At 42.4% G+C, this 21,989-nt stretch overlaps 2 protein-coding genes and 5 non-coding genes across 8 annotated transcripts; 6 read left to right on the top strand and 1 right to left on the bottom strand.

The window, feature by feature from the left end:
- Positions 1 to 185: 185 nt before the first annotated feature.
- Positions 186 to 12,514, bottom strand: C2H11orf54 (chromosome 2 C11orf54 homolog). 2 transcript variants are annotated; one of them, XM_005495728.4, is made up of 9 exons: positions 12,359 to 12,514; positions 9,668 to 9,790; positions 6,842 to 6,940; positions 5,828 to 5,901; positions 5,165 to 5,266; positions 4,042 to 4,218; positions 3,166 to 3,315; positions 2,470 to 2,586; positions 186 to 457 (listed from the first exon to the last, which is right to left on the bottom strand). In XM_005495728.4, exons 2-9 carry the CDS (start codon positions 9,723 to 9,725, stop codon positions 284 to 286), a joined length of 951 nt encoding a protein of 316 aa, XP_005495785.2. In that variant the 5' UTR covers positions 9,726 to 9,790; positions 12,359 to 12,514; the 3' UTR covers positions 186 to 283. The 2 variants fall into 2 exon arrangements, with proteins under 2 accessions (XP_005495785.2, XP_026654129.2); XM_026798328.2 differs by having other exon boundaries at positions 12,279 to 12,476.
- TAF1D (TATA-box binding protein associated factor, RNA polymerase I subunit D) lies at positions 12,493 to 21,919 on the top strand. The gene is made up of 12 exons (XM_026798325.2): positions 12,493 to 12,629; positions 12,961 to 13,033; positions 14,847 to 15,095; positions 15,199 to 15,643; positions 15,910 to 16,085; positions 16,640 to 16,697; positions 17,019 to 17,306; positions 18,873 to 18,923; positions 20,145 to 20,274; positions 20,626 to 20,672; positions 21,507 to 21,544; positions 21,851 to 21,919. The coding sequence occupies exons 3-7, from the start codon at positions 14,860 to 14,862 to the stop codon at positions 17,172 to 17,174; spliced, it is 1,071 nt and encodes a 356-aa protein (XP_026654126.2). The 5' UTR covers positions 12,493 to 12,629; positions 12,961 to 13,033; positions 14,847 to 14,859; the 3' UTR covers positions 17,175 to 17,306; positions 18,873 to 18,923; positions 20,145 to 20,274; positions 20,626 to 20,672; positions 21,507 to 21,544; positions 21,851 to 21,919.
- LOC113460361 (small nucleolar RNA SNORD5) lies at positions 18,714 to 18,785 on the top strand. Its single transcript, XR_003382206.1, has one exon. It is a non-coding gene; the product is annotated as a small nucleolar RNA SNORD5 (small nucleolar RNA).
- Positions 19,911 to 20,039, top strand: LOC113460360 (small nucleolar RNA SNORA40). The gene has a single exon (XR_003382205.2). It is a non-coding gene; the product is annotated as a small nucleolar RNA SNORA40 (small nucleolar RNA).
- On the top strand, positions 20,367 to 20,505 carry LOC113460362 (small nucleolar RNA SNORA8). The gene has a single exon (XR_003382207.1). It is a non-coding gene; the product is annotated as a small nucleolar RNA SNORA8 (small nucleolar RNA).
- Positions 20,887 to 21,018, top strand: LOC113460365 (small nucleolar RNA SNORA1). Its single transcript, XR_003382210.2, has one exon. It is a non-coding gene; the product is annotated as a small nucleolar RNA SNORA1 (small nucleolar RNA).
- LOC113460357 (small nucleolar RNA Z40) lies at positions 21,707 to 21,779 on the top strand. The gene has a single exon (XR_003382202.1). It is a non-coding gene; the product is annotated as a small nucleolar RNA Z40 (small nucleolar RNA).
- Positions 21,920 to 21,989: the final 70 nt, after the last annotated feature.

The raw sequence follows: 21,989 nt of genomic DNA, 5'->3' as shown, positions 1-21,989 counted from the left end.
CCCGTTCTAAACATAACTTCACCTCTAGTTCCCCATGGTCAGCTGTGGCCACGCAGAAAGCACAACCAAACAAAAGGAAAATATACAGTAACATTGCCATTAAATTACCGTTTGAATTCGGTCATAACTCCAGTGAAACACGTACACCAAGTTCTACCCTTTGACACAATTAAGAAGGCGGCAGCTGACTATTCTCATATTTATTCTTAAATCTGATCAGTGATAATTGAAAGCGTTACAAAAATCAGCATTTGTACTTGAGGAAGATGCAATCGGCCGGGGCTCAGTCTCTCCCGACGGGATGCGTCTCCTGGGGCCGATCGATGCGGAAGAGCAGCTCGGCGGGCTGGAAGTAGCCCAGGTACTGCACGCTGTCCGGGCTGGTGTCCTGGTGGTAGTGCCCTCCTTCCCCGTGGTGGCTGAAACAGTGCGTGTGCTCCACGCGCAGATCGAAGCCCTGGCACCGCACAGAAACCTGTCACCAACGCGCTCATGGAAACAGCATTTAAGTCATGGGATAGTCTATCCTGACACGCATTTCCACACATCTCCAACGTTAAGCAGTGAAAACTTGCAAGACGCTTGTGAAACTAGTTAAACAAAAGAATTTAGAAACCCTGACAGCCCCCAACTTTCGGTGTTAATCTGACTGAGATGTCCTTTTTAACCCTTTTTTCCCCCTACCTTTGTTTCCACTGGGATTAAATAATGCAGTCAGACCTACTGGAAATCAAACCCCTTTGCACTGAATTGCCACAGGCCCATGTGATAAAGGGACTGTCTCTACTGCAATACTGAGAGCCAGCTTAGATGAATACAGGAAGAAAAATGAATAAAATAACAACTAACATCCTAAACCATGAGATCAACACGATCAGTTTTATCTATCTTAGAATGGGTTGGGTTCAAAGAGACCTTTACAGATGATCTATTCTAAACACCCTGTCATGGGCTGGGACATCTTCCATTCAACCAGCTTGCTCAAAGCCCCATCTAACCTGGCCTTGAACACTTCCAGGGATGGGGCATCTACATCTCTGGGCAACCTGTTCCACTGTCTCTCCACACTTAGCCTAAAAATTTTTTCCACATGTCCAATCTAAATCTGTTTTGTTTCAATTTAAAATCCTTCCCTCTTCTTTTGTTGCTACATGTCCTGGTAAAAAGTTTCACTCTATCTTTCCTAAAAGCCTCCTTTAAGTACTGGAAGGCTGCAATAAGGTCTTTGCAGAGCCTTTTCTTCTCCAGGCTGAACAATGTCAGCTCCCAGTCTCTCTTCAAAGGAAGAGATATCCAGCCCATGGCTCATTTTCATGGCCCTCCTGGGCCCTGCTCTAACAGGTCCCAAAGCTACATGTAGCACTCCAGGTGGGGTCTCATGAGGGAAAGAATCCCCTTGCTTGACCTGGCCACACCTAGTTTGACATAGCCCAGGACATGATTAGTTTCCTGGGCTGCAAGGGGATAGGGTAGGTGGACCATGGCATTCCAATGCCATAGTGCTATGGCATTGGAATGCCATGGTGTCCTGGTCTTCTTGTAGTGACACTCAAACATTTCCACAACCACAGGCCTAGCCAAGTGCTGTTGAGCTTGCAGTGGATGCAGACAGGAGAAACCCAGAGGCATCCAGCACACAAGTTGCGTTGATTCTGAATGGAACAGCTCCGATGGATGCTTTCAAAGGAGTGGATTATGGGAAGATACAGTTCAGCCTTAGGCCAAAGGCTGCCACATAATGACACAATAAAATCACACCCTTCAACATATTTAAGCCTACAGTATGTCCCACTTATCTCTGGGAAAAGACATTTTAATATTATTTATGACAGCATTGTTATCTATAAAATTGCCATTTTCATCTATGGTTTTCTGGTTACTTTTAAACAAATAGTTTTCCTAATTATGAACACCTTAATGGTTTTTTAAACCAGATTGGTGTTTATCCTGAATTATTTGCTGTTGAACTTGGTGCTTGTGAAAGATGCTAGGTAAGTTTCCAGCATGAGGCTTTGCAGACTTCAATTTACATCAGCAACAGGATGCTTCATGTCTTTTGACACAGCATTAGCAGAGGGAGTTGTTAGGCAAGTGAACTATATAAACAGGTGGCTGAACCACCCTCCATGCTCTTGACATTTCTCCCAGTGTGGCCAGCAGTGAATGTAAACCGTACTGTTGGGTTTGGGATGCAAACACTTGCAACATGCAACAGAACCATGAAATTAATCCACTATGAACAACCACTATAGGTTTCAGAACAGATTGACCTATCCTCAATTCAAACAATTCAAACAGTTCACAGAAATAAGAAGCTTCTCAATCATTTTCTCAGCTCTGGAAGAGCTGAACACAATATATATATATATATACACACACACACTCCCATTCTTGAAAGGAAAATCACATCCAAGACAAAATTCACTACAGGTCTCAGTCTATACTTAGAAAGGAGAAAAAGAGACTCACCGGATCTCTGGAAACTATTACTGGCTGACAAATCAGTGGGGCCTTCATTTCAAAGAATTTGAGCCAGTTATTCACATCCTCATCAGTGTTCAGGGGACAAGAAGAAAATTCTGGAGGCTAGAGCAAAAATAAAAGCTTTTTAAGTAAAAGGAAGACACTTGCATCAGGATACCTTTTCTCTAGCAACTTTGCTTTTTCCCTCCCCACTATTCTGTTCATTTTCCTAAATGACTGAAAGAAGCTCACAGTGTCCATCACTCTGTTTCTTCCAGAAGAAGTGACTGGAATCTTATGTCTTTTATTGCACAGGTAGTGGGAGAACTACTGAAGCAAAGATGCTCCTCCTCCTGGTACATTTTAGAAGCTCAGTTATTTTTTAAAAAGTTTAATATGTCTTAGAAGTTTCGGCTGAGTTGATGTATTTAATTTCAATTTGTTTTAAAATAGTTCTTCAGTTCTTTAGCTGCACACAGATTTCAAAATTGATGGCCTTAATGCCAACTAAAACAGAATTACTAGTTTTGTAACACTGATTTTGTAAAGTCAACTCCTGACTTTAGTACCGTGCCCATCCTAATAGTTTATGCATACATTTAAAAATATAAAACAAAGTGAAGGAACTAAGATGTTACACCCTGCTTTATACTTCTGTTTTCAGGAGGACAAAGAAAGTTACATGCATGGAGAACAACATACCATAATATGAATCTTCGCTTTCCCCTTCTGAATGATAAACGTACCACCCATCCCAACTGGCTTTTCTCCATAGTGTTTCTCTAAAGTTTGTCTCAGACAGGTCACAAAGTTAAGCTCCCCAGTTCTTCCATTGGCTTTCACTTCAATGACCTGGAAGATAAAGTCAGTTTGTTACTGCCATCTCCTGCTGCAATAGTCTGAAAAGGTCTGTGAGAGCTGTTCTGAAATTCTCCCAAGCTGATAACCCAAGATCACTTTTTGAAAGGATAAGCTTCCATGCAAGTGCTGCTGCATCTTTCCAGTTTGTGACCAGCTCTCTTTTCCTTAGTTAGTTCAATGCTACCTTTGCCTGTAAAGGGAGCTGGGCAGCAAGAGATTTACCTATGTATGAGACAATGACTTGAGCAACTCCCTTTTGTCCAACCAGCTGGCTTCCACTCTATCAGAAAGAAACGCTGGGTAACAGAGAAGGTTGTTCAGTTTCCATGCAGCACTCAGGTTTTCAGCTGTTATGCCAGAACCTCTTAGTGCTGCCTGTGTCAGGAGAAGCACTTGTGCAAAAAACTACCAAAGTGCCCATGTCTTATTTACACAAGTAATTGCACCATTACCTTAAGTCACTGCTAGTTTGGATTGGATTTGGATGAATGATTTATGATGGGAAAATTTTTGTAAACTAATACCTATCCCTCAAAAATTCAAGTGGCTCTGTCTCCACTAATTCTTCCCCTCAATCACTGGCATCAGTTTCTTATTTTTGCATGTTTCTCTTGTGGGATTATTACTTTACTATTATCACAGAATGCTGATAAGAGAACCATGAGTTTCCAATCAGTCACAAAACACTGCAAAGTCACCTTAGATGGAAGTACATACCTTACCAGGTTGGCCCTCGCTGGCATAAAGGTTGGCCAACAGTCCAAACTCACAATCAGTGTATTTACTGCTGTACTTCTCAAGCAGGCACCCTTTATCTGCAGGATTTATCTGAGCAATGTAGCTCCCATTTACAGCAGGCTTTTTTTCACTCTTAGTTTGAACAATAGGGATAAACTGGGAAAAAGAATATATAAGAATAAGTCAATAAGAACGTGTAAGAATCCGCCAAATGAGCTGAAATCACATAAATGTGATTTAAGCTTTGGACCATGATCCCGCGAAAAAAATCCTCTTCATCACACAGCTCTGTCTCTCAGGATGAGGTCTGTACTGGTAAGAAAAATGCACTAATATTGTAATGTAATTGAAAGGTTCAGAAAACAGGTCTACTTTTTCTAAACAATTAAACTTAATGTAATATAAAGATGAATGCTAGTATTAAAAAAAAAAAAAAACCAAAAGGAAAAATATCTATAGTCTGCATGCAAGTATTGGAATTCTATGTAATACTCTCTCAGTGTACATTAACAACCACTATTACAGTGGCCCAAATTTAATGTTGATATGGACTATCTCATCTGCCAATAAATCCATCAAAAGGAGACAGTAAGACCAAAGGTTTATGCCTGAAAAAATCTGTGATTAACCAAGGTCTCCATAGGCAATAGTTTTTGTCTCCTACCCCTCCTGCAGTTCATAACTTTCTATGTGGTATCTTTAAAATTCACAACAGTGAAACAAAGTCATCCAAGAGGCCAAAAGACAGGGAGTATCTCTAAGGCATTTACCAGGAAGTTTGAGGAATATTTCTAAATCTTGGAATTAAAACCTGTGGTCAGGTCTTTGTCAATCAGTTTCAAAAACCATGTTTCTTGCATGCTTCAAGGTAACCGCGTGCTTCCTGAAGAATTACAAGTTAAAAATTAATCTTTATTATCTCAGGAGTATTCCCCTCAGTGGTTGCCCCTCATCTCAATTCCTTCTAATGTGTTTATGTGTTTGTGGTGTGAAAGTGTTTATTAAATGCATTGTTGTAAATAGGGAATACCCAGCATGATATTGCTCTACTGTTATGATACTTCCATGAATTCATTGACAACCATCACTCTTACATACTGACCTCAGCATTTATTCCAAGAACTTTGGATGAAGCAGCTCCAGCTCCAAGAATGAAAGCTCCAGGCAGCTCTATGTCCTTTGCGACTGTATTTAGATCATAAACCTGCAAAAGAAAACAATACTTCCATCCCTGGAAGTGTCCAAAGCTGGGCTGGACGGGGCCCTGAGCAACCTGACCTAGTGGGTGGCATCCTTGCTCACTGCAGGAGGGGTTGAAAATAGACTATCTCTAAGGTCTCTTCCAACCCAAACCATTCCATGATTTTGGTGTGGTGCTCTGATCTGCAATTGTCAGTCTGTTCACTGCAGTCCTGGAGGCATTTAATTCACAACACCCACCCTCATTAAAATTTTGATAGGTTGAACATGGCTTCTGACAACAATGCTTAGTAATAACACATTTGGTAGATGTCCATTTGTTTGCTAAAAGGTAGATTCTACCTGTATATTCCCTGCTTATTTTATTCCAAGACTGAATTATTGTTCTTATTAGATTTTGTGACATACAACACACATCAGAATCAGTCTCATTAAACACTAAAAGTGTATTTCACAAGTGTAGAATTCTAGTATCTAGATCCTACTATTTCTTAGTCCTTAGTTTTGTTTATTGCTTTTCTTTTGACAAATGTATTAAACCCCACAGCTACAGAGAAAAACTCACTTTTTCTTTCTTTACAAGAGGTATGAGGTAAGGAACGCCTCCCACATCTGCTATCCTAGGCTTTCCACAGATTCCTGGAAAAATACAGCCAGTTAGCTTGGTAAAATCGTTTTTTCCCAATAATCTTCAATAAGCATGCATCCTAACCCACCAAAGAGCTGGTTCCTCAAACTTCTCAAACCTTTGAGAACACTATTTCCCTAGCATGCTTAGATAAAATGTTGAACTATCGAGAAGTCCAAGGCCTAACATTATTCACAGTAGGATTAAATGCTACACAACATGTTGTAAAATAACATTCTCTAAGTACAAAAAAAAAAATTCCCAGAGTGGCCAACACCTTCCATGTGCCAGTTCTCCAGTAATGCCCTCACCACACAGTAGAGAACTCTGCTGGGACTCTACTTGCAAAATTTTAGCAAAGCTGAAAGCTATCTCAGGACAATTCATCCCACTTATTTGGATATGTATTTTAAGAAGGGATGAAAAAACTCCTGGAGGTGTTTCTTTCACATTGATGCCAGAGGGATCTCAGATGAGTAGCACAGATGACATGTCTGTCTTCCAGACAGCTAGTGTCAAATAAGATGAATCCCATTCAGAATAAGACAGGTTCACTTCACTGACATACATGAATGAGAGCAATTTAAAAATTAATGAAAGTACGACTCCTTAGCTTCAGATAGTGATTAGCATGGTTCTAAAAAATTTCTCCATCTGAAAGATAACAATGAATTCAAAACCTTTTCAGTACACTAAATCAAGCTTATGAAATATGTATGCAATTATAGGTTAAGAAAAGAAAAATATCACAAGTACTTAGTAATGACTTGTCCTTGTTCATACATCAACTAGGAAACTAATCCAGAAATAAAATGTAGCTCTCCTCTCATGCATATGCTTTACCTGAAAAACATTTTAAGTTTTCTTAACAACTTTAAAGTATCAAAACTAAGAAGGATCATGCCAAAAAAACTGGAGAAGTCTTAGTGAAAGACAGGAATGCTAGGTTACCTTTAGCAGGAAAGTTGAAGGGTTCCTTAGTCAGATCAGGACAGTCTACAACAGAGACTTGAACATCAGCAAAGTTCTCTTTAAGCCCTTTCTGCAAAACTGCAATAAAGAATAATGGCAAAATTATTGACAATGAAAAACTACCAAGAGGCTGACAAGTTTCTATCAAAAATAAATGTATCTGTTTGGGCTTTATTTCTGCAAGATACATTATTTATGCTTACCCTAAGTAACTCCATTGATTTAAATGTCTGCAGGCACTTCTTACATTACTACAACACTCATTACATTACTACACTTGTCACATAGCTTCAGAGAGGAGCAGAAGTTTGTGCAGATAATTGTTTGCCACATTAATTAATTTTAAGAATTTAAAAACCATTTTCATTGAAATACACTGACTGACTGCTCCAAGGAGCAGTAGGAGCAGCACCATGTGAAGTAACATGACTAAACTTCAATCTCATTCAGCAGGGGGTTTGCTTCCAAGAGCACACAATAACAATCACAATCAAATATGATGCAAGAACAAAGGAGGAAGCAAGATTTAGCTGAAGCAACAATCAGTTCTTTACATACATTAACCAGACAGGTTGCAATAGCTTGATTATAATCTCAAACCGTCTCTGCTGTCTGGAAATTTCTACTGCCATGGGATACTGCCTATCATGTTTATGCTCTTGTGGAGATTTTCTGGCAAGTGTCACTGTCACAGCAAGACAGATAATGAATGGTGTTAGTGATAATGAACCAAATTTAAAATTTTTGGTTTACTTCATATCAAGGACAAGTTTTTTTAGGCTCAGAACTTGCAAAGTCACTCAATCAACAGGGAGGATTAGCTGAGTGCATTGTTTGGAAACAACTTCCAAACCTTTAGTGTGGGTAGTGTAATTTTTTAGTTCCAAACCTTTAGTAGTGTATGTGAAGTAGTGTCTTCACATACACTACTTCAAATACTATGTTGAAAGGTTCTTTCATGCCTGGGGGTCTGCTTTGACAGGTGTCTCAAACTAAAGAACAGAACATCCAGTCTGAAAATCAGGTGGTTCCTTATTTACAAAGACTTTCCTGTGCCTTTGTTTCCTCCAGTTAGGATTTCAGCCATACCATACTTCTTAAGATCAGATTTACCAAGCTCTTAACCAAAAGTAGTAGCTGGATGTGGGATCTCAGCACCTCAGGACTGAGGTGCCGAGCCACCGAGACCACCCTTGGGGGGCTCGGGAGTCCTGGAATGTTGCCAGAAGTGTCTGGTGGCTGGACTTTGATCCTACACGGGAGACGACACCTGTATGAGGATAGGAGGATTTCACCGGGGTGAATGGTGAAGGGATTAGTTAATTAGAGGGTGAGACACAGGGTTTAGGATTTATGTACAGGGGGGTTTAGAGAAGTAAGATGGAGGAATTGGGGCGTGTCCTGTCCTTCTTCTTCTTCTTCTTCTCCTCCATCTTCTTTGGTGATGGTGGCACTTTGGGATTGGTCATTACTGAAAGTGCACCGGACAATAAAAAGGATTGGGGAAAAATTATAAATATTGTACACGTAACCATGGGTATAAAGATAGGTGACTGTCCGGAGGGCTACACAGTGTGCTCATGGCTGGCTGCTGAGCAGACCTCTGTCGGGCTGAAAGAAAATCTTTTAGATAAACATTTAATAAACATAAAAACCGAAAGAAGAACTGAAGCCTCTTCTTGTCCTTTGATACGCGGGCTGCCCCAAGGCCACTCCGGGCCTTTCCAGGCCCTTCAAACAGCCGAAAACCGGACAGCTGGACTTGGTACATTTCTAAATACATCTCAGTACCTTCTGGCATATGGACAAGGACAGTAAAAGGGCACTCCTCAAATTATACCAAAAACCTGAACAGCAACACAATTCCCAGCTTACAGGAGATCCTCAGGACACATGGGGGGAAAAAAGGAAAATTCTGTTTTGTGATGAAATTTTTCTGATACTCCTTCAAGCTGCTCTACTGCAAATATGTGGTGTTCTCTGCAGCAGCCCTGGCCTACTGCCTCCATCTCACTGGGTGAGAAAAGCACTGGGAACCACCCAGGGCACTGCTGGGAGCACACATTCTCAATACATGGAAATGTCACACTGACACAGATTCAGGAAAGTGGCAGACACTGAACTTGAGGATCAATCTGAAAGGCAAAAAAACCCTTTTTTGCCCTTGCTGCAGGGGAGAGGCTGACAGAAGGAGTAATTTCTTCCTACTAGGGCAAGAAAAGAAACTCATAAGCAACTGGGCTGAACACAGAAGTCCCTTCCAACCTCAGCCATTCTGTTATTCCCAGCACATCTTGCAAAGGCTTTAGAAAGAAGTAAACTACAGAAGATGTTTCCTGCAGCCCTGTTCTAAGACATTGTCTAAGACCAAAGGAGGAGCCAACTAGGTTCAAGCAAGAGGATCTGGCATGACACACTGCATCTTGTCAGCTATGTTTTGAGCAGTCCTGAAAAAGAAAGAAATACTGGAGGGTAGAGGAGGACAGATGATTCTGTATTTGTAAAGAAGTTTGGTGTGTAGTGGTCAAACTTTCATGACCTGCACACAAATCTGCATATTCAGCAGTTTTAAAGGAATTGAGGGGCCATCTGTATGTTTAAATATCTTGGGGGCTTGGGGAAGAATCATTGTTTGCTCTAAGAAAATCATCACATATAGAGAAATAGTGCTGTTCTTCACCTCTTAGTGTGCTAAAAGCAGGAATTCTGCATGTACTAGCTGTAGAAAGACTTTGGTATGAGCTTTAAGATAAGTTTGAAGGGTACATTACAAGTTTGTATAAAGTCACATGTTGCATTACTTACCCCCAGCAAGCTCCTCCAGACTTGGGACATGGAAAGCAAACCTTTCGACTTTGGCCATTTCCTGATGGCTGCTGATTTCTTCAGGCAACAAGTTACAGTACAGCACACTGCAGAGTGACTGGTCTGCCAACAAACATAATAGTTTAACAATTTAAACATGCTCCTTTCAACACGTTAATTATTTTTCAATTTCACTCTAGAATACAGAACTGTAGTTCTGGCATCACAGGAGAGACTGACAGCTTCAATAGTAATGTTGAATTTCTTATGCATTTTGGGAGAAGATGAGTCTGTCAGCCCTATAGCTGGCTCAGAGCATTACACACATTGGTCCTCAAGCTGACAGCTGGGTGTAGGGAAAACATATCCCACACTGAATGCAGATGAAGTGATCAGGAGATGTGAGTGTCTTTGTAAGCCTAGAGTCCCAGGAGAGTTTTGAAAGGAACCTGAGCTTTTCTGAGCATATCAGCTGCCTCCTAAGGTCTTCCCAAATTTAATGTTTACTTTTCCAGCATTGGCAATGGTGGACTTTCAACCCGAGCTGTGACATGGTCTCAAATTAATTTCTGGGCATGTGTTTCCCCTTCCAGAGAGGAACAGGCTAGCAGCAAAATAGAAATCAGCTCCAGCAAGTTCTGCAGTATCAGGCTCTGTACCCATACAAAAAGTATGTAAAAAAAAAGTATGTACTGTAACAAAAAGTTTTGAACATGAGTTTAAGAGCCCCTTCAGAAATGAAGTGTACTTCAGTCAGCCATGCAACAGCAAAGCCAGCTAGAAGGGCAAGGCACTGGGTCAGGGCAGGAACAACTGATTGTACACTACCTAAAAATCAGCTGCAGCAATCATTAACTCCTTAGGCACATACTTGCTACACACAGCAATAAAACATAAAATGGGTCCCATTTACCCAGATCTCAGGTGGAAGAAGGAAAAAGGGAAATAGTAACTACATTCCTAGACCTGACTGAGTCTTTGTTAGGAAGGACTATGGTGTGAGACAGCTGCTCATGTAGAGTTCTAGCATCTGTTTTTAAAAAATCCTCTTTTATGACTGTCAAAAAATGTAACTGTCCTTAGCCTCTTGAGTCTGCATAAAGGAAAAAAGAAAACCAAACCAGCAGGAAAAAAAAAAGAAATTAGAAGAGTGGGGGGATCATAGCAGTCACTTAACTGAAATCTTTCAGCTCAGTGCTCAGCCACCCCAAATTACTGGGGGTGGCAAGCAATAGAGAAGGGAAGAAAGACTGCAACCTGTGTATAGTAATTCTCATCTTAGTTGGTCTTATCTGTCTACACAGTTGATTTCATCCCTCCTCTGGCTCTGGAGGAGAAAGCAGCAGGCTGGATTTGGTGCCTCTGGTAGAAGCCTCATGTCAGGTGAAGTGAATCTTACCACAAGACTTCTAGTGTGCACCAAGAAAGGGAGTAATTAGCCACAGGCAGAAAGTGAGAAAGTGAGAACATGGCTTTGGGAGCATTGTTTTAGATGATCCTCATCCCCTCAAGAACCTTTTGCCACATCCAGGAGGAGGCTGTGCCAGCACTCAACACATTGGTTGTCCTGAAACAGTCTGAGAAGACAAGCTAGAACTGCTGTTGTGCAAAAGGCAGAGACAAGACTTGTACAGTATTCAAATAAGTTAGCTCCCTCCAATCACGAGAGGAGAGAAAGACTGTGGAAAAATTTGATGTACCATAATAAATCCAATCTGATTGGCAGACAGTAGTTCTTACCAAGAAAGACACAAAAGAGTAAATCTGTGGCCCACCACTGCAAATATTCACAGGGGAGTGAATTGTGTGGTGTGGGACAGAGAGAACCTGGGACAACAGCACACCATTGAGATCCATCATGGAGGGGTGCAATGACACTGAATTGCTAAAAAAGAATTTCAAAGAAAGAACACAAATGCTAAAGAGATGATAAAATTATTATAGATGTGGAATGGTGCAACTAGAATGGAGGCAACAAGTATGTGAAGACTTAAAAGTCTACTTTTGAAGTGGGAAGAAAACATCAGAGAGAGTAGCCAGGTGCCAGGAGAAGACAGATGAAACGTGAAACATTAGATTAATTGCGTGTCTATTATCAAAACTGGAATTGAAATTAGCTTGGAGAGTTACAGCCAAAAAGGAGAGGTTATAGGGAGGCTAGACATGAGTCGGGGAGGGGGGTGGTGGAGGAAGAAATATCAGTGGAAAAAACTGAAGATGGCAGTTGTGAGAGAGAAATTTAGCGATGACACCGAGAAGAGCAGGACATCCGCAGATGCAGGAGCCGTATTTTTCGCCTGTGGCGGTGCGAGGAGATCCCGTACAGGGCAGAGGAGGGCTGGGGGGCGGCAGAGGCAACTGTTTGAGCGGCTGGGATTTGGGGAAGGGACGGCTCACGGCAGGGTAACAACAGGAGAGGCCGGGCTCCGTGGGACAGAGAGCGACCCAGCAGGCAGGGGCAGCGGAGAGTACGGCAGCGAGGGAGCGCTGAAGGCGGCGGCACGCTTGGCATAGCAGCTGCGGGGGAAGGAAGGGGCTGTTCAGCTGGAGCTGCCAGCTCGGAGGAGCCGGGCGAAGGACAAGCAGCAGAGCAGGGACGGGAGCCTCTCACCGGGCGGGAAGCCGCGGGAAGCCGGGACCTGCCTGATCTCTGCCACGCACCGAGCGCCGCCGCCGCGCCACCGCATCTACCTGCCCTGCCGCCGGGACTGGCACTGCCGCCGGGACTGGCACGGCGAGGCGGGGCTCGGCAGGGCTCGGCAGGACTCGGCCCGCTCGGCTCCGTTCGGCCCCGCTCGGCCCCGCCCCCGGGCGCGGCCGCCCCGCTGCCACTCCCAGCATGGCGCCATCCTCCAGCACCTCCTTCCCGCCGGCCCGCGCGCCTCTCGCGAGCTTCCCAGCGCTATTTAAGGGGCGGGGCGGCCATAGCGCGCCCTTTGCGGTGGGGCCGCGGCGGGCGCAGGTCAGTTGGTCGGTGCGGGCGGATCCGCCGCCATCCGCGCTGCCGGGACCGGGGACCGCGGAGGCCGGGGGTGGAGGGACAGTCCGGGCGGTGTGGAGTCGTACCCCGAAGACGGGGGCGTGTGGCGGCGGTCGGTGAGGGGCCTCGCGGAGCGGTGTCCCGGGTTGTCCCCGGCCCGTGGTGCCTTGATGCCTGCCCGCCTGCGAAAGGCCTTCGGTGGTGCTGGCCTCGGCGTGCTGCGGGCAGCCGAGCCTGGCGAGGGGGCGAGTGGCGTGCCGGGTGCCTTTGTTAGGCCTTCAGCAAGTTTACATGGTTGCTTTTATTCCCTAAGGCGTCTGCGTGCTGTGCCAGCGCTGCAGGCCGGAGCTGCGGCAGAGACCTCGAAGGATGCTGAGCTGCGGCTTGTGAGTACCGGGCAGGGCCTGTGCGCTCAGAGGGGCATTGCTGTCCTGGCTATGGCGTTTCTTGGTTTCGTTTCTGCGCTTGGTGTTTGTCAGGCCAGGGGTGAGCCAGCGTGAGCAGTGTGCCTGCAAAGGCATAGCAAAGCTGCCACGAGCGTCTTTCTTGTTGTGAGGGCCCAAAAAGGAACACAGGATTGGAGGTGTGGCCTCAGCAGTGCTGAGTACAGGGGGACAGTAACTACCCTGGTCTTGTTGGCCGCACCATTGCTGATCGAGGCCAGAATGCCATTGGCCTTCTTGGCCACACACTGGATCACACTGGGCTACTGTTGACCAGCACCCCCAGGGCCTTTTCTGCTGTGATCCAAGTGCAGAACCCAGCACTTTGCCTTGTTAAACCTCACTCAGCTGGCTTCAGTGAAATCCAGCTTGTGCAGACACCTTTGCAAAGCCTTCCTGCCCTCCAGCAGAACATTCCCACCCAGCTTGGTGTCACCTGCCAGCTGAATGAGGGTGCACTTAATCCTCTTTTTAGGTCATGTCAGTGGACATGAAACTGGTCTGGCCCCAGCACTGATCGCTGGGGAACATCACTTATGACCAGCTACCAGCTGGGTGTAACTCCATTCAGCACCACTCTCAGGGCCCATCCATCCATTCATCCATCCAGTTTTTCATGCAATAAACAGTGCACGCTCCAAGCCATCAGCAGCCAGTTCCTCCTGGAGAATGCTGTGAGAAATGCTGTCCTAAAGCTTTACTGAAGTGCTGGCAGACAACATCCACAGCCTTTGCCTCATACACTAGACAGAGAAGGAGATCAGGTTGGTCAGTTGGGACCCGCCTTTCCTAAATTCTGACTGGGTCTAATCCTTTGCTTAATGTGCACGTGCCCTCAGGATCATGTGCTGCAGGTTATGTGAGGACATTGGATAAACTCTGCTCTAGAGTCTTCAGATGCTGAACTGTGTAATAACATTAAAAAATATTAATGGGTATGATGATGAGTTTGTAAAACTCTAAAAAGCACAGTAAAATTAGAAAGATACAAGTCTACGGGCTAGTAAATTTTTAACAGGTAAAATAACTTTGGGCTCATACAGAGGAAAATATAAGTTCCTTTGCTGTGTGTTACAGTCCTTTTTGTGTAGACTTGGACCACCAAAGAGCTGGACTATGTTGTCTTGCATATTCAAGTAAAAATTAACATTTTAGTTCTGAGGCTGGTCTCTGAAGATTGATAGCCAAATAAATGGTTGATGGATTGTTGAGAGCAGGAGATTTTTAGGTATCTTCGAGCTCACAAAAGAACAGAAGGAAAATGGCATAGCTTCTCATGATGACACTATCTTGGATTAATTTAAAGGTTTTAAACGACAGTAAAGTAAATAGATTTTGTATGACTTAAAAATGCAATATGCTTACAAGTATAAGAAGCCATTAGCTATGTGTATGTATGCTTGTTTGGAGGCAAACTCTCCCCTAGTAGAGAGGGTTAAAACATTCAGAATTTAGCTCAGTAAGTCTCTGAACAATCTGTTGCACCACTGATGTTTGCCTTCCTTTGGGCAAGAGCTGAACTAAAAAGATTCACAAATTTTCTGACCTCAGTTATGCTGTGATTATCTTCAGTGGCTGTGACTTCAGTGTTAGTATGAAGAATGTAACTGGTCATGGTTCATAGGAAAACCTCTGCTCAAGTTTCCTCAAGATTGTTCTTAAGTTTACCCTGTGATCATGAGTGGAGTAGTAGGAAGTTTGTTGCCTGGTTAATGTACATTTTTTTTTAGTTTCTTGAATTCTCATTGCCTTTTAGAGCAAACTGAAACATGACTGATACAGATGAGTCCCAGGCTTCTGGCTCCGATTACCCTGATGCCCAGGAGCTGATCAGCCCCCAGCAGGAGGAGCCATTCGAGGTGTGCTCATGGCAAAGAAATACAGGAGCAGAGCAGTCAAGGCAGAAGGCAGCTGCTCCTCAGGAGTCTGCAGACCATCCCAACAGCATGTGTAAATCATCAGCTGCTTCAGCTGAGGTTTTACTGATCAGCAGTGATTCAGAAAGGTAAGCTTTTGTCTCTAGTCCAGAATTTTTTCTATGGAGAACCTGTGTAATGTATTATCAAAGTGAACCTTCTTTTGAAAGTAAATTCTTATTTCTTCTTCAGTGATGTCTCTGCTGCTCGTCCTGAGTGCTCCATTGCACCTTCCAAGCAGAAAAGGCGATCTCAATCTTCAAGGCAACAAGCTGAATCTGGTACAGAAGTACCTGACAATGAAAGCTCCTCAGATTCTTCCCTGTCTCCCCAAAGTCCGGGGAAATCATTAGAAGTTCCCAAGCAGCAGAAGTCTAAATTCAATTTGAAGGCCATTTTTGCCTATCACTTCAGGGGAAGGAAGTTCAAAGCCGCCGCACACCGAAAATACAAAATACAGGCACGGAAGAGCAAGAAAAAGTATGAGAGCACACACATGCCCACAGGGAGGCCCCCACTGACAGCCTCACCTCAGGAGCAAAAGAGGAGGCTTCTAGACAGGGGTTTTCAATTCCCTTTTGTTGAAAGACATTATGGGGAGAAACATATTCCCTTAAAGATGGTTCTTGACTATGAGGTAAGTCCTCTGTTATGTGGGATAAATATTTCCTTAGTCTAAAAATTGTGAATTGAAATGGGCTCTGTTGTGCTTCTATTAGAATAAAACAATGAAACAGATTCTACTTCTATTAAACAGGATACTTGATGTTTTAAAATTAATATCTTTTAAAGCAAACACGGCAAGAATATATATGGGTGTTGATAGAATGTTTCATCAGTTCATAATGTAAATTTTTTATAGTGGTACTTTTAAGATCTTACCTGAGTATCTTTTTCCTACAGCAAGCAGCTGCAAAGGGGTATTTCAAGTATATTGAAGTACTTAAATATGAAGAACATCTTAAGAAAGCTTTAAAAGCCCTTCAGGCCAGTGATGACTTAGAAAAAGAGTGTATGGTGTTACGGAAGCACAAGTACTTAGATGATGAAGGCCCCATTTCCCCTATTCAGGTGACAGAGTAAGTTCATCTTTGCTTTTTTGTGCATTACTAACATATAAATGTGTGTGTATCAAGTTCTGTTGTTCTCCTGTCCTTTTAACCTTTGAAAGCATTGTTTGGGAACAAAGCACTCTACCCCTTGGGATATTATGTGTTTGTAGATGATGACTTAATAGTTCTCACAGAAAGAAGTATTTTTAATTTGATCTGAAGACTGATAATTGTTGGTAGAAATTAAAGTATTTGCTGAAATGCACTCCTCTAATGTTATCCCAAATTAACTACAGTGTTCTAAACCAAATACTAAAGGATAATTTTAATACTTTTTTACATTAATAAAAACCAAAGTGTTATCTTTGGTCTTCAGGGTTGAGCAATTAGCTTAGTGCAATTAAAAGATCAGTAAATCAGCAAGAATACTTGCTGTTGTAAATACACTGCTAACCTTTAGAAAGCCAAAAAGACAGTGTTAAAGGTACAATGCTGTCTTTCAGCTACTGTTCATTTAAGGGCTTGTACACATTTTAAGGTTCTGTAAAAGTACACAGTTTGATCTAATTTTTTGATTTCAGTGATGATGAAGACAGCTTGAATTCTGATACTCAGGAACACCTTGATGCCAGAGTAGTGGTAAGTAAGCACTCCTTAACTTGAGAAACACTCTGGCTTTACTGTTCTGAAGTTGAAGAATTAGTAGATAATGTCATCAATGTTTAGTTCTTGAGCTGAGATACAGAGTTGTGTGACCTCTGAATTCTGATCTGTTAAAGGAGAAGGAGGTTGATTGTCCACACTTCTCTTCAGTGTAATTACATTCTCTTCAGTGTAATGCTGAAATGTATAGGAGTTCTGCAGTTCCCTGCAGAGTTCTTAAAATATGCAAATTTACTACTAAAATCTTAAATATCTCAAAACTAAACTTGTTACTACTTCTGTCTTCCATTTTCTTAGGAGAACAGCTCTTTCATTCTAAGCAGCACAATTCCCAAAAAAAAAAAGTCAAACCCAAAAAGAAAACATGCCAAACCGCCTGAAGTGATTGAAATAATGGATGAAGAAGAGGGTGCTGAAGAGAACTCTGTGCCTCTGCAAGGCTCACCTTGGTGAACAGCAGATGGACCAGTGAGGTGGCAGTGGTCGTTCCTCAGAGACCTTTTCATGGGCCTCTTTGGTTTAAAGCATTGGTCTGGAGTCACTGTTCATCTCTCCACCCAGCTGCCCAGACACATTTGGCTTACTGTGAGTATATTGGGCTTGTGTCTGAGACAGTTACAAAAATAGAATAGCTTTGTCCTCATGCTCAGCTTTTAAGTGTCTTCTGGGCTAGTCTCTATCAGGAGTATAATATTCCTGGTTCAGTGGCTGATGAGCTTGCTGAAGTTCTGGCTTCTGCAACGTGACTTCTGTTAACCAATGGCTCACAGAATGTACATAATCAAAATGGGAAGACAAGTTCCAAGTATTGTAAAGGAACAACAGCACAGGATAGAAAAGTACGTGTATGTAGAAAAGCAAGTGTACATTAAAAAGTATGCATACATCTGTATGCTTAAGTTGAAAGGGCAGTTTAGATGCCTTTCTTTCATAGCTGATTTCTTTGTGGGTGGTCCTTGAGAGATTGTTTTTCTGTCTTAGGGGTGCAGGCTAGAAATACTTAAAAAGTTAAAGGGTTGAAGAAAGAGTTAAAGGTTAATGCAAGTCAAGTGCCAATCATAAAAATGCAGAAGTGGTTGGTCCATTTTGACAAAAGTTTATTAAAAAATGTATTTGAATGATAATAAAACCTAATTTTGCATGATTGAGATTGTCTATTCCATGTGGAATAAACTCTCAGAAAACTAATTCTCTGCTCCTTAATCTCATACAATAATCTGAAGTTGTAAGTTATTGTAAAAATAACTAGCAATATAGTGAATCTTGGATTAAAAATTACTTTTTCTCTCTTTCTCGCCTCTGTCCAGAATGGCTTCTGATGTGAACATGACTTAGCAGAAGCTAAAAGCTCTTTATTAACAGTACTTGCCAGGCATTGCCCCACCTGCAAACACTTTTCTCAAAGTCAGTAGGAAACATGGCTAGTGTTTAGAAATGGTCTGAATATCGCTGAATTCTCCTGCAGCAGTTTTGGTAGCTGAATTAGTAAATGTTTAAAATGTTCACTTGGGAATAAGGAAGATTATAAAAGGAGTCACCTCACAGCCTTGCTCAGGTACTCTTAACCAAATTGGTGCCAGCAGCTAACTGACAGCTGTTCAGCAGGTAAAAGCAATGTGTGCTGAAGGAGCAAAAAGGCTTTGTCTGCTGATTAAATTTCCTTCAGATGAAACTGACAGTCTCAGGAGGTTTGCAGTAGGTGCTCAATACTGAGAGCAAGCCGAGCTGTGTTATTGACATGCTTGAATTAAGGTCCCAGACCTCTGTAAGAAAGTTTCCCAAATGCAGCTTTGATAGCTCTAGGTTTGCAGAAATTACCCTTCAGCATTTAAAGATTACAACTAAAACTGGTCCACAGTTAATGGCTAAATGTAACTCTTTTAGGTGTCTCCCTGAGAAATACTTAAAGGCTTGAAAGACTCATCCTGGATCTAGGAGTGGGGTTCTTGGTAGGGCATAGTGAGGGGTATGTGGAGTCCTGTTCATTCTGCTGTTCATGTGATTAATTCAGCTGTTCAACTGCTGAGTGACTCAGAAATGAACTAAGTTTCAATTCTGATTAGAACTGGATAAATTTTATACATAAAAATCAAGCTTATCACAGCTGCTAAATTGATAGTTTTTATCACTTTGCTTTTCTTTCTCTTCTAGTTTATGTTGTTTTGGAAGATGAAATACCTCTTTGTTTTCTTGCTGCATAAGGTAAGATGTTACTTGGGTTTCAGTTTTGTTTCCTTCAGGTAGCTTTTTTTGCATTATTTCACAGAAGGTTTTGAAAAGGCAGGGCTCCATAGTTAAAATAAACACATTACAGTGCTCCACAGCTGAGCAGCTTGTGAGTGTGAAAATTCCCAGGTACGAGTTCAGTGCTACATACCTTTCATCAGTCTGACCAGAATTAGCGCCTGTAGCCTCTCTGAACAAAAACTTTAGTTTTTGAGTACTTCAAAGTGCAGTTTTTTAAAAAACCAAAAGCTTTACCTTTGGTCAAATGCTGCAGCTTTATCTGATTTGGTTTAGACAACACTGCCTGGAATTTTCTCTGCTGAAGATGTTGAGGAAATGCTTTCCCCTCAGTGTCTTTGTGGTGCCTCACCCGCACTTCCTGTACCAGGGTGTATCAACAGCTGCAGCTTCTTTCTGGCGGCTTCCTTGGAGTAAAATTCCATCTTAATTCATATCTCTTGCAAGAACAGGAGGGACAGCAGAGAGCAGCTGGTAGTCTGGCATGTACATGGCTGTGAAGGCTTCTTACTGTAGGATGTTGCCAAGTTTGGCGTGGCTTGGGACAACATAGGGAACAGCATGGAAGAAATCACCTAGTAAGGATACAGCATAGGAAAACCCCTTAGATGTGGGAAACTGAGCTGAGGGTGGGCAAGCAGTGAAACCTTACAAGAACATTCTTGAGTGAGAGGATGGGAGCAGACACCTCACTTGGCCATGGCTGTAGGCAGAGAGCTGCACTAGGAAGGGCATCAGGTTGGCACAGTGTACATTGTTCTGGGGATGTATGTGGCTCTGAGCTCCTCACCACAATTGCCTTGGTTCAAGCTACCTGTGTCTGGGTCTGGGAAGTGTGGTGACTGTCAGCCTCTGCTGCTGCTAACAGTAAGTATGTAGTCGGCTGGGAAGTAGCTTCAAATGCTGTTTCAAAAATAGTAAAAAAAATTATGTTCAGTCTGTTCCAGCACTTGATCAGGTTTTGTCTTGTGCTGTAGACAAAAAACCTGGAACCTAGTGCTTAGAAAAAAACCCTTCTTTTGCAACCCACAGCTGATGAATGTATTAGTTGTGTTACTTATATGAAGGGACAAGATTTGCATGGCCTTAAATAGCATTAATTCATTCAAATACTGGTCAGTCTAGAGTTTGGTGTTGTGAATTTTCAGAAGTGTAGTTTGGTTGTATCTTTCTTTGCAGATGAGCACACTCAGACTGCAGCAGCAGTTGTAACTACGTGGGGGCCTCCTGAGTTCTTGTGGCTGTTTGCTGACCTGATTCACAAATCCTTCACTTCCGTGGACATGTGTGCAGCATGGTAGCAAAAGAGGTGAGCTTTGTGTTTTTTCTGAGCTTCAGCGTAAGACCACTGGGTTTCTACAGTTTAGTGCTATTCCCACAGCAAGTAATCAGACTAATTTGTGCACTGTATGGTATCTGCACCCAGCAGTGTCTTCCTGATGGGATGTTCAAAAAGCAGTGCTACAGTATTTCAACAGCTGGCATCGTTGGTTTTCATGCAGATGTGCTGGTTAAACTTGGTATTTCTGTTGAAACAAGTAGATATAGTATTTATTAGTGGGAAGATTTTCATATACAGCATCAAAAAACTGTTAAACTGTTACAGGATAAAAGTATAGTTAAACTAATGACATTGTTCCAAAATATTTTTTCTTAAAAGGGCATTCCTGTGATGTGTGGAACATATTGGAAAGCCTCTACTCAAATGTAAGTATTGAGGAAACAGTTGGGTTTTTTCCTAGGTGGAGGTAGTTGTATGAAGATAAAAGCTCAAGTCTTAACTTCTTGGCTGCTTTTTGATAAGACAAAAAAATTGTTTTGAAATAAAAATCCAAGCTTCAGATGACCACTAGAGAGAGGTTTCTTTCCAAGTTACCTGGCTAGGTTTAAAACCCAGGCCATTCTAATTGTGGAGTTGTTATGCCTCGTTCTTCAGCAGCTAGACACAACCTGCAGTGTGTCTGAATTGGAAAACGTGGCTAGAAGAGTAACAGGTTCTGCTTTCCTCACTGTACTCTTAATTGCAGTGGTGACAATGAGACCTGTAACAAGTTCATTTAGTGGGACAGTTATGTAAGCATACTTAAAAATGCAGCTACTATGAAATCTAAGCATGAATGTGAGTTAATGTGCCTCAATTCTGCATCCTATGTACTAAAAGTAGTAGAATTAGCAGTAGAGGAAAAATATTGCAGTGCTGAATTCCTGTAGATGGTTTATTAAAAGCATATTTTTAAGGTGTTGTACAATGGTCTCTTCCATGCTTTCTCTGTGAGATACCTCCCTTAGTTTTACCTTCTGTGCCACAGTGCTCCAGCCTCTTCAGCTGCAGCTGGGCCTTGTTGGTAGTTGTGTGATAAACTGGGCTGTGGTGTGATGGCAGATAAAGTGCTCTGTTGTGTCATCAGCGTTCTGCCAGTGTAACTGGGCTACTCTGCCTGGCCTCATACTGAGATAAAAGCAGTCAAATCTTGATGATCTGCTAAAATACTGAGGAAACTTAGAAGTATTACTTAGATACAACAATTTATTTTGTTTTAGGAAGTGCACGTGATGTCAGGTTCTGAACTAGCACCTTGGTAAGTTTGTGTCACTGGTTTTTTTTACCTGTTTTAGGTCAGCCACCTGTCTTTAACTTGGTGAGCTGGTTATACTGCTGCTCCTCTCTTAGTGAGAAAATGCAGTGTTGTTTCAGAAAACATGAGAGCTTATTTTCCCCAAACTTAAGAATGCTGTAAGAAAATTGTTGTGATGATTGGCAAAATGTTCAACTGCTCTGAAGAGAGTGAGTGAGAAGAGCCTTTCTGAACAAATTTACTTAATACTATTGTAGGCTCTGCTGATTTCTATGCTGGTTTGTAATTTTACTTGTTTTCTGGTTGCAGGTACTTAGAGAAAGTGAAAAAGAAAGAAATGCAGGCTGCCATTTCACAAAGTCTGAAGCTGTTTCAAGGGTTAGTGTGACATCTCAAGTTCTGCCTAAACCTTAAAGACTGAGGGCCTCTGGTCGTCAGTAGGTCAGGA

Source organism: Zonotrichia albicollis, chromosome 2 (genome assembly GCF_047830755.1).
Source record: "Zonotrichia albicollis isolate bZonAlb1 chromosome 2, bZonAlb1.hap1, whole genome shotgun sequence".
NCBI classification, from domain to species: Eukaryota; Metazoa; Chordata; class Aves; order Passeriformes; family Passerellidae; genus Zonotrichia; species Zonotrichia albicollis.
Note: the sequence above shows the minus strand (reverse complement) of the source record. Positions and strands in the feature narration are given on the sequence as shown.

Bases quoted from the DNA above. Each gene is read 5' to 3' on its own strand.
- C2H11orf54 (XM_026798328.2), bottom strand. From the start codon at position 12,354: ATGCGGTGGCGCGGCGGCGGCGCTCGGTGCGTGGCAGAGATCAGGCAG. The intron at 5,902-6,841 runs GTAACCTAGCAT...GTATTTTTCCAG, and splicing joins CTTCAACTTTCCTGCTAAAG to GAATCTGTGGAAAGCCTAGG. The intron at 5,267-5,827 runs GTGAGTTTTTCT...TTTCTTTTGCAG, and splicing joins CTCTTGTAAAGAAAGAAAAA to GTTTATGATCTAAATACAGT.
- TAF1D (XM_026798325.2), top strand. From the start codon at position 14,860: ATGACTGATACAGATGAGTCCCAGGCTTCTGGCTCCGATTACCCTGAT. The intron at 15,096-15,198 runs GTAAGCTTTTGT...TTTCTTCTTCAG, and splicing joins ATCAGCAGTGATTCAGAAAG to TGATGTCTCTGCTGCTCGTC. The intron at 16,698-17,018 runs GTAAGTAAGCAC...CCATTTTCTTAG, and splicing joins ACCTTGATGCCAGAGTAGTG to GAGAACAGCTCTTTCATTCT.